Below are 10,081 nucleotides of genomic sequence, written 5' to 3'. Positions count from 1 at the left end.
GGTCATTTTCAACCATAAATGGTTAACTGATAACCTTCAGTAAAAGTCACTGATCTTCACATGTTCTCAGAGGCAGCAGAGTTTTTCACGCCTGCAGCCATCACAGCGAAGAAAACGTTGGGGAAGAACGATCTGGCATAAATGGCCATCTTGGGAAGCGAGGGAGCGATTAGCACTTCTTTCCTCTTGTTGTTCAGCGTCCTGACGATCTCAGCGGCGACCTCGTCTGGAGACACGCCGCCTGGCTTCCTGGTGAACAGCACTGCAGACACAACACAGATCTTCAGTCTCCAACACCAAACATGGTTTAAACCTCTGATTTTACTCACGGGGCCACAGCAGGGACGTCGCGGCCGCCGGCGCCGCCGCGGAGCAGCTGATGAAGGTGTGGTTGATGGTGCTGACGGAGACGCCGAACTCCTCCACCTCGGCTCTCAGGCAGTCGAAGAACGCCTGGACGGCATGTTTGGAAGCTGCGTCTGGAAAAAACCTCCTCGAATCACAACCTGCGACCAAAACTGGCAGGTTTTCATGAAGCAAACTTTAATTAGGACATAACCAGATTCCCACACAGATCCACGACACCAACGTTTCCTAAGTCTCTGTTGAAACTGAAGCTTTTTGCATTATTGACATTTAGACCTTTAATATGAATTTATCCAGAATTATTCAGCTGAAGAAACGAGTGAATCTGTTGGACCGCCGCTTAGTTCTGGACCCTGTCCTCTAAGGAAGTCATCATTTAGTTTCTTTCATCATTTAGTTTATTTAATGCATTCTCTCTGTAATGGTGGGGAAAATTCACTCATCTTCCACACTGACAACCGACCCCAGAGCATGACGCTGCCACCACCGTGTTTCAAGTCGGTGTTGCTTTTTCTACACCAAACCTTGAAAATTGTGACCAATTTTAAAAATGTCGTTGTTAATCAGGATATTTGTCAGAGGAAGGTTGGAAACAATCTGAACCTGATGACGACGTTGAACCGGTGAGAAACGGTTTTTACACTCGCCTTACGAAGTAACGGATTTATTTAAACTCACACGCGGTGCGGAAAGGCACGGCGATTTTCCCCTGGATGCTGCTGACCAGCAGCAGGTGACCGCTCCTCCTGGAGACCATGGAGGGCAGCACACCTGAAACACACGTCCCATCATCATCATCATCATCATCGTCACAGAAATAAAATAAAAATCGAGCTAAACGTGTTCCAGTCAGCTACCTTTAGCCAAAGTGATGGGTCCAAAGTAGTTGTTGTCCATGAGGAGCTTGTCCGTCTCCAGAGACAGACTCTGCGCCGGAGCCTTGACCTTCATGCTGCTGTTGAAGATGAGGACGTCCAAGCAGCCGTAGCAGTCCAGAACCTCAGCCACCGCCTCCGCCATGCCGTCCATGTCTCCGAAGTCCAGCAGCACGAGCTTTGGAGGGAAAGTCTGAGGATGAGGACGCAACTGTTTAGTTTCATCAGCTAAAAAATTCACAATCCAGCTCTTTTTCTGAGGTCCAGGAAAAATACCTCTACATCCGTTTCTCTGTAGAGGAATAGTTTGAAGTTAAAGTGTTTATTGTGTATTCACTGAATGTCCACTGACACACAGACTCAACACTTTACCGCCACAATTACATCCGTCAAACTTCAGAAACATTAGAGAACCTGAAAACAAAGAAAGCAGATAAAATCTCCATGTGCATCACTGTGGGAGGCCACCAGAGGGCGCTGCGGGCCTTAGAAAGCCGAATGGAAAACGAGAAGAAAAAGAACATTTTTAATATTTTTTTATCATGAAATGTAATTTCTTTACCAATAATTATTTTAAAAAATATTGGATAATTGTTTAAAATGTTATTTTTAAATGGACATACATTAACAGAAGGAGAGACAAACTGCACCAGGTTAAAGGCTAATTTCCACCTGTTGTCCCCAAAACATGCAGTAATAATAACATTCAAAACATGAGGACAAATAAAAGTTATCAACAAAATCAAATTAAACTGTCACCTGAACATTCAAAGACTGCAGGGTAAATACTGACAGTTACTTTTAGCACATTTTATGCGAACAATCTTGATTAGAAAGAAGATGCACATTTAGCGCAAATGGAGAAGCTTCTGTCCAGAAAAAGAGACACGACTGCAAACCTCTCCAAGACCCCCTGGCTGATTAAAATCAGAAGTTATGAGGCAGAAATGATGCTAAATGAATGTAAAAGAAAATGAGAAGAAGTATTCTAAAAGTTTGTTTTGTAGCTTTCTGTGTAGGTTAGGTGCAGTTTGAGAATCGCTGCATTTCTTGCTGATTATACTTACTACTGTAGGATCCGAAGCGTTTTCCAGTTCATCTGCCAGTTCTTCCAGCTTCTCCCAGCTTTTCCCACAGAGGATCATCCTGGCTCCTCCTCTGTGGAAAACACCTGCGCACTCTTCGCACAAGAAGCAGAAGAAACTGGAGCATTTACTCCATCCAGCCTTCACAGACGGGAACGTTTAAGTCCGCCTTACCTTTTCCCAGCCCAGACAAAGCATCCGTTATTACCACCACCTTATTGCGCACGGATGTTTTAGACAGCAGGCTGATAATGGCGCCATAGAGGTAGAAACATCCAGCGGTCAGCACCACCACGCAGGGAACCACCAGGATGGTGGCGGTCCATGTAGGGTCCATCTCTGCAGGGCTGTCCTGGAAAATGATTTCATTTGACATTAGATATCCTGCAGCCATGTTGACCATTAAGTCACTGAAAATGCTCAAGCAAAAATATGGAAGAAATGTTTCCAGTATTTCCAGACAACATGCTTATCGATGCAAACAAACTTGCATCAGTCCCTGTGCTAAGCTGCGTTGGTTATTTTTAGCTTAGCATAAAATAAATGAGGAGAAAAGTTAACGTCAATTTCAAACCAAAACACTTCTGTACTTAAATGAACACATTTCATTAGTTTTTATTTTTATTTTTACAGAATTTGCTGAAACATTTTTTTTAACTAGTCGGCAGTCGTGTTAGCTTTCAGCTAGTTAGCTAACTAGCTAATTAGCTAAAATGAAACAGATGTTTATTCTCAAACACTGAAATCAACATTGGACCACAAACTTAAAAGTTCCCTTTAAAAAACCTTCAATTGTATATATTTACACTCTTTTTTACTCTGCACTTTTTAAAAATCAAATCAACAAATATTGTATCAACTAGCTCCCACTTAGCTTATGTTACAGAAAGTGAATAAGCTAAGTATTTCTGCTAAACACTGAGCAGAAAGACAAAAAGTAGCAGATTTCAAACTAATTCAAAAATACAAAACAAATAATGTTTGCAAACCACCATTATTTACATTATACAGTCATGGCAGAAAATATAAAGTAAGTACACTCTGTTCAGTGGTTCTCCTTATCTGCTGGGTTTTATGCTCTTCAGGTTAGCTTTAAATAATTTAAGATTGTAGGAAAACAGGCATGAAAAACCCCAGAACTAAAAGTGAGTGTACTTTTTTATGTCATGAAAGGTCATTGTAAATAATTGTTATATTAGCATGTGAGCGAATTTTAAATGAAAGATGATTCTGATTTCAGTAGAAACATGGGATGCGATGGACGTTAAAATCGATTTAGTTTCCACTGATCCTCATTCCAGGCGTCTCACCGTCTCTGACACATTGGATCTCATCTCACCCTCTACTATCATTTCTCTATGTAACTATGAGCTCTTAAGGTTCTGAAACAAAGACAGAAAACACATTTTAAACACGATCAAAATGAAAATACTGGCTGTATACATAATAATAATATTTGTATAAATGTAAAACATCTACAGTACGTAGATATAAATCACATGTTGGTCATGTTGTCGTGCTGCAGCCACAGACTTGCTATTAAGTGGAGTAAAAGTGAAACACGACTTTTAGTCCATGTGTTTCATTTAACCTCCAGCTGTTCTGCGAAGACTTCAGCTGTTTTTAGAAAAATAATAATCAACAAACAGCATCATGAAGCCCTTATAAGTTATACAATTCCATTTAAAAAATAATTCAAATCCAAAAATACTTTATCCCAAAGAGAAATTAGATGTTTTATCTATTATTATATGAATTTCTTTAGATAATGCAGATGCTGATGGCTGCAGATATGATGCAAAAATACAACAAAACTAACAGAAAAAAGTTGTTTAATTCACTGCAAAAATACTAAATCTTACTAAATAGTTTCATCTATTTTTTAGTTAAAATGTATTAGAAAACTTGAGACAAAACTAAATTCCAAGAAACTTTTCAGCAAGAAATAACAGCTTGTTTTAAGTCCTTAATGTTGATTAAAGTTTTAGATTATTTCATTCAAAACAAGACATTTTCCCCCAGTGAAACTTTTCATCAATATTAAGGGATTATTGACTTAACACAAGCTGCTCCTGCTGAAAATGTTCTTATAAATTAGTTTTGTCAAGTAAGATATTTGTACCAAGAGCCAGACGAAGATACTTTTTAAGATCTTGTGTCTTTTCAGTGTTTGAGAGGCGTGAATGCTCCTGCACAGTGAAACAAATCAAATGATTAACATAAGTGCTCAGAGACACAGGAAGGCTGTAAACCACAGGTGTCAAACTCAAGGCCCGGGGGCCAAATCTGGCCCGCCGCAGCTTTTTATGTGGCCCTCTGGACTCCAAATTACATCAATAAGTCCTTCCAGTTTTTCACAAATCTGCAAAAATCACACAAAATCAACAAATTTCCACATTTTTTCCTGATTTTACTGCTAATTTTCTCAAAATTGGTCAAAAACGTTGAATCCGTAACTGATACGACGAGTGATAGTCACATTTGACATCATACATTAGCATAAATATTGTGAAAAAAAAGATTACTAATATTTCTTAATATTCACCACAAAATCTGTCATTTTGATTGCAAAAATAAACACTAAAATAATCACAAATCCCAGAGGAACAGCTATTTATTGATATTTTAACAGTTTTATTGGTTTTATCAATAGATTCTGGTGCAACCGGCCCTTTAAGAACATTCTGATTTTTGATTCGGCCCAAAATAAAAATGAGTTAGACACCACTGCTGTAAACCGTTCAAATACGACCAAAGACTGAAAATTATTCCTGGATGGGAGGGAGACGCAGCTGCAGGCCGGAGTCCCAGAGCCCATCTCACCCTGGAAGTGTCGTTCCAGATTTCTGTCATCTAACAGGATAAAACCAACAAGCAGCTCGAAGCATCAGCTGGAAACATGAACATAACCTTTTGCTCCAGCCGTTTGTCCAAGTTAAGCTCTCTATATATAAACCAGAACTAAAATAGATGCTGAACTTTTCGACGTCACCGAATCCTTCAACAGCTTTATGAGGAGGAAAGAAAGGAGTTTATCTTCTGCTTCGTCTCTCTATATTCCTCACGTTTCTGTTAAAATGCACATTAAAGAGTTTATATTAGGAGTCTAGGAGTTATGGCTCCCACTCACCGTTTCCCAGAGGGCTGCAGCGTCGGGTCTGAGGAGCTGGACGCCTCAGCGCGGCTCCTGCAGCACGACAACTGGCCGGCCCTCCGCAGCTGTACTTTGGGATTTGAGCTCTTTTAATAGCTGCACAGCTGACCGGCCTGCTGTCCCGGTGCGTTGTCCACATGGAGTGACAGGCTGGGAGGATCTGCGATTCCAGTCCGCTGTTCTCAGTCTGACATCAACATCTTCCTGTTAACTGATCATCAACTTTACATAAACATTCATTTAGTAATCGATTAGTCTATTGATTAATCGGATTAAAAAGATTGCCACATTCTGCAGATGCAGCATGTAATTTTATACAATGTCAGGAATACATAACGAAATGCAAATAATTCTAATAATAAGAAAATAAACTTCTAATGTTCCTTTCTGCTTGACATCAGTAAAGAGAAGATCTGGAGAATATCTTTTGATTATGGTGGTAACTGAATGTAAAATATCCTTAATAGGAGTTTTTTTAGGGCTGCACAGTGGCGCAGTGGGTAGAGCTGTTGCCTTGCAGCAAGAAGGTTCTGGGTTCGATTCCCGGTCTTTCTGCATGGAGTCTCCATGTTCTCCCTGTGCATGGTGGGTTTTCTCCAGGTACTCCGGTTTCCTCCCACAGTCCAGAAACATGACTGTCAGGTTAACTGGCCTCTCCAAATTGCCCCTAGGTGTGTGTATGTGTGTGCATGGTTGTGTGTCTCTGTGTTGCCCTGCAACAGACTGGCGACCTGTCCAGGTGACCTGTCCAGGTGACCCCGCCTCTCGCCTGGAACATTAGCTGGAGAGGAACCAGCAACCCTCCTGACCCCACTGAGGGACAAGGGTGAAAGAAAATGGATGGATGGAGTTTTTTGAACCAAGTGAAGCTAAAACAGTTTCACCAGTTCTGGGTAGAACAGATTACAAAGAAAGTAGCTTTTCATCATGAATTCAAAGTGTAAATATATTAAAGAAAAAATATTAAAACATTAAAGTCACAGTTTTGACTTAATTACTGTTATGTTGTTCTTTTAGCAACCTGCCTTATTATTTTATTAATAAATTAGTTCAATCACAGTTAATATAATTATTTCAGTTTAGTTTTTAATTTCTCAGCATATCTACTGCCTGTTAGATAAACTTTAACTTTGGGGAACTGGAATAAGTGACACAATTCTGCAAGAAGACAACAATAAAAGCATGTAAATATAAAGATATAATATTATGTAATGTGGTGCCAAAATCAACATTTTTGTGCAGAGAGATGATGTAAAATCCCACTGATTGATCCCACTGATTGATCCCACTGATTGATCCCACTGATTGATCCCACTGATTGCGATTGGATTGTGTTGAAAATCTAAAGTGAATTTACTCACTTGGAGTCTTCACAGATTCTGGCCCAACCCAAACCGGTTACCAAATTAGTTTGCAAATTAATTAAAGTTCTTTAAAGACCTAGCTAGCCACCATTAGCAATACATGATAATATCAGTGTATTGTTAGGTATTTCAAGATATGAAACATTAAAGGATATCCTCACAAATAGATATACAACCCTGTGTGTGCCGCTGTAAATGAGATGCAAGTTATATACAGTATTTCCCGTTGCGAACTTTCGTATTTTTCCCGACTTAAAACAACTTCAAACTTCATCCATTTTCTAACACCCTTGTCCCTCAGTGGGGTCAGGAGCTGCTGCTGCTTCTCCACTGGCGTACCAGGCAAGAGGCGGGGTCACCTGGACAGGTCACCAGTCTGTCGCAGGGCAACACAGAGACACACAACCACACACACACATTCACCCCTAGGAGCAATTTGGAGAGGCCAATTAACCTAATAGTCATGTTTTTGGACTGTGGGAGGAAACCGGAGTACCTGGAGAAAACCCACCATGCACAGGGAGAACATGGAGACTCCATGCAGAAAGACCGGGAATCGAACCCAGAACCTTCTTGCTGCAAGGCAACAGCTCTACCAACTGCACCACTGTGAAGCCAGTTTCAAACTTCAGAGAACAAATGGAAATGCGCCATTTTTTTTCCCTGCCAGAAATAAGAAGGATTGAAGCCTTTATTCTGAAAAGCTGACCGGATGTAGTTTGCCCTTATTTATGTCCGCACAGAGGAGTCCCAGAAATAAGAAGGTTTGAATCCTTTATTCTGAAGAGCTGACCGGATGTACTCTGCCCTTATTTATGTCTCACAGAGGAGTCCTCGGTTTCTCTGCGCTGATACAGCAGCGGACAGTTTCTATGTATTTTCTCTCTCCGTCGTCTCAGAGCAGCGCTATTTTCCCTCCGCAGCAGCTTTTTGTCGACATAATGTCAGATTTCGAGGAGTTTGAGAAACAACTGAGCGAGAACCGACAAGGTTAGTTTATTTATTTATTTATTTATATTTTTAAATTTCCTCCGTCGGCATTTTGTCTGTCCCGGTTTTTAAGGCACAAGCTAGCGGCGTTCCGGCTGCGCGTGCCGTTAGCTCGCTGGTTTTTATGAATGAATAAACCGGCGTGACGACAAACTTCGCGTTTCTGCGGCTCGGATGGTTCCCTGCGTGTCCAGGCAGTGATGAGGCTCCGCTCGGCTTCCTGTCACAGACCGCATCCATCATTTACAGGCTCACCTGTGGGGGGGAAGAGGCAGGAGCATCCTCTGCTTTAATATCATCACATTTGTCTATGACAAGTGTGCAAAAAAGCTTTATTTTTTAAATTGCAGCAGCTGTCAGAAGTCCACATCCACTCATTTGTATTAATGTCATATTATTTTATTTGTTATTGATTATCTATAAAGGGGTTTTCAACCAGCATGGAACAAATAAAGAAATAAACATGATGGCAATTATTCATCCATATAAATATGTAATTAGCAGGTTTCTGGATGTACTTTATCCAGAGTTGGTCAGAGTAGAAATAAATGTACTTAAGTAACAGTGAAAAGTAGTTTTCCAAGAAATTACCCCAAAAAGAGTAAATATTAAGTCAAAAGTCTAATTAAGTACTGAGTAATAGATCATAACATCTGATTTAATGTTAAACAAAGTTAAAATATTAGGTTAGCTGGAGATTCTAGTATTTTTAAAGAAATAAAATTATTCTAAATTAAATTCAGGCGGAATAAAAGTTTTCAACATCAAATTTATTACACTAATTTTTACAATAGTATATTACCTACTGGAATGTAAAGTACTTATAATCTGTATATATATTATTTAGTTACTGTAGCTACAATAAAAAAACAAAGCTTGTGTAAAAATGAGAGGTCTCACTCAAGCCTGTTTTTATTCAGCAAAGTTCCTCAAAGTGGCTCTAGTAGTCAGAAATGTGACTTAAAAGCAGGAATACGTCAAAATAATGTTACTCTAGTAAAAGTAAAAGGTACAGTGTGGTAAAACTACTAAAAGTATGTTTGTCCTAAAAATACTACTCAAGTAAATGTGCTTAGTTACCTCTCACCTGGTTTCATCCTGACAAACTCTATATTTTGCGACTTTTCAGACAGAATAATTGTATCAGCTAAAATTGGAATCAGCAGGTCGGGTTTTTAAAGATCGGTCAGAAAGCTGCTCTGGGTCCCTGATCCCAGTTTTGTTGTGTTTAATGGAGGACGGTTGTGTGTCCACAGAGAGGGAGAGGGAGCGGCACAGGAAGCGGAGTCGCAGCGGGTCTGCAGGCCGCGGCGACAAGCATCGCAGCTGGAGCAAAGACCGAGGGAGCCGCAGCCGGGAGAAGAGGAGCCGCAGCCGGGACCGGAAGAGCCGGGACCGCCGCAGCTCCTCCAGGGAGCACAAGAAGCACAGGTCAGGCTCGTCACTCACCAAGAGGAACACACCGATGCTGGGACACCAGCTGTTACCAACACCGGTTTATGTGGTGATTCTCTCCGTCTAGCCGCTCACCGAGGAGAACGAGAAAGAAAAAGACGTGTAAATACTGGGATGTTTCTCCTCCGGGCTTTGAGCACATCACACCGATGCAATACAAAGCTATGCAAGGTAACCGCACCCTGAGTTCTTTTAGCGTTCTGCTGACTGATTGTCTGTTTCATCTGCTGCATCGTCCCACGTCTGTCCAACGCCGTCTCTCCCCCAGCGGCGGGTCAGATCCCGACTATAGCTCTGCTGGCTACCGCCGCCGCCACCGGAGTGGCTGCCGCGCCCGCGCAAGTTCCCATCGTCGGCAGTCAGATGACGAGACAAGCCAGGCGGCTGTACGTCGGGAACATCCCGTTTGGTGTGACGGAGGTGAAGGCTGCGCCACGCTGCGCCGTTCCTTAGGCCTACATCGTTTTTCATCTCGTTTTGTGATTCTGCTGCGCAGGAGTCGATGGCAGAGTTCTTCAATGCTCAGATGCGTCTGGCAGGCCTCTCTCAGGCGCCCAGCAACCCGGTTCTGGCCGTCCAGATCAATCAGGACAAAAACTTTGCTTTCCTGGAGGTCAGCCTTAAAGATTCCAGTCAGTCTTTAGTAAAGCTTTGATTTTCCTTCAATAGTTTTTACTGATTTTCATTTTTCTTTTTAAGAAATACCACCTAGAAAGTCTTCCCTCCTTAATAATTCATATGACTTTCTGCAAAACTTTGTGATAAACATTTAGAGTGTATTTGGTGCAAACA

At 41.3% G+C, this 10,081-nt stretch overlaps 2 protein-coding genes across 4 annotated transcripts in view; one reads left to right on the top strand and one right to left on the bottom strand.

Annotated features, from left to right (window-relative positions):
• Window positions 1–6: 6 nt before the first annotated feature.
• Window positions 7–5,603, bottom strand: dhrs7ca (dehydrogenase/reductase (SDR family) member 7Ca). 3 transcript variants are annotated; one of them, XM_008417114.1, is made up of 8 exons: window positions 5,457–5,603; window positions 3,637–3,708; window positions 2,501–2,678; window positions 2,309–2,421; window positions 1,224–1,434; window positions 1,045–1,137; window positions 330–479; window positions 7–262 (listed from the first exon to the last, which is right to left on the bottom strand). In XM_008417114.1, exons 2-8 carry the CDS (start codon window positions 3,676–3,678, stop codon window positions 57–59), a joined length of 993 nt encoding a protein of 330 aa, XP_008415336.1. In that variant the 5' UTR covers window positions 3,679–3,708; window positions 5,457–5,603; the 3' UTR covers window positions 7–56. The 3 variants fall into 3 exon arrangements, with proteins under 3 accessions (XP_008415336.1, XP_008415337.1, XP_008415338.1); XM_008417115.2 differs by lacking the exon at window positions 5,457–5,603 and adding an exon at window positions 4,449–4,535; XM_008417116.1 differs by lacking the exon at window positions 3,637–3,708.
• Window positions 5,604–7,641: 2,038 nt separating this feature from the next.
• Window positions 7,642–10,081, top strand: part of LOC103469439 (splicing factor U2AF 65 kDa subunit-like) — a 10,363-nt gene continuing 7,923 nt past the window's right edge. Inside the window, exons 1-5 of the mRNA XM_008417118.2 lie at window positions 7,642–7,834; window positions 9,091–9,265; window positions 9,357–9,460; window positions 9,558–9,709; window positions 9,786–9,902. Coding sequence (XP_008415340.1) covers window positions 7,660–7,834; window positions 9,091–9,265; window positions 9,357–9,460; window positions 9,558–9,709; window positions 9,786–9,902 — 723 coding nt within the window. The 5' untranslated portion in view covers window positions 7,642–7,659. The remainder of the gene's footprint in view (window positions 7,835–9,090; window positions 9,266–9,356; window positions 9,461–9,557; window positions 9,710–9,785; window positions 9,903–10,081) is intronic.

Source organism: Poecilia reticulata, linkage group LG8, assembly GCF_000633615.1.
Source record: "Poecilia reticulata strain Guanapo linkage group LG8, Guppy_female_1.0+MT, whole genome shotgun sequence".
NCBI classification, from domain to species: domain Eukaryota; kingdom Metazoa; phylum Chordata; class Actinopteri; order Cyprinodontiformes; family Poeciliidae; genus Poecilia; species Poecilia reticulata.
Note: the sequence above shows the minus strand (reverse complement) of the source record. Positions and strands in the feature narration are given on the sequence as shown.

What these genes read in the sequence shown, in the direction of transcription:
- dhrs7ca (XM_008417114.1), bottom strand. Translation starts at nt 3,678, where the DNA reads ATGATAGTAGAGGGTGAGATGAGATCCAATGTGTCAGAGACG. An exon ending in TTTGTCTGGGCTGGGAAAAG is followed by an intron (nt 2,422 to 2,500) that starts GTAAGGCGGACT and finishes TCTTGTGCGAAG; the next exon opens with AGTGCGCAGGTGTTTTCCAC. An exon ending in GACGTCCCTGCTGTGGCCCC is followed by an intron (nt 263 to 329) that starts GTGAGTAAAATC and finishes TTGTGTCTGCAG; the next exon opens with TGCTGTTCACCAGGAAGCCA.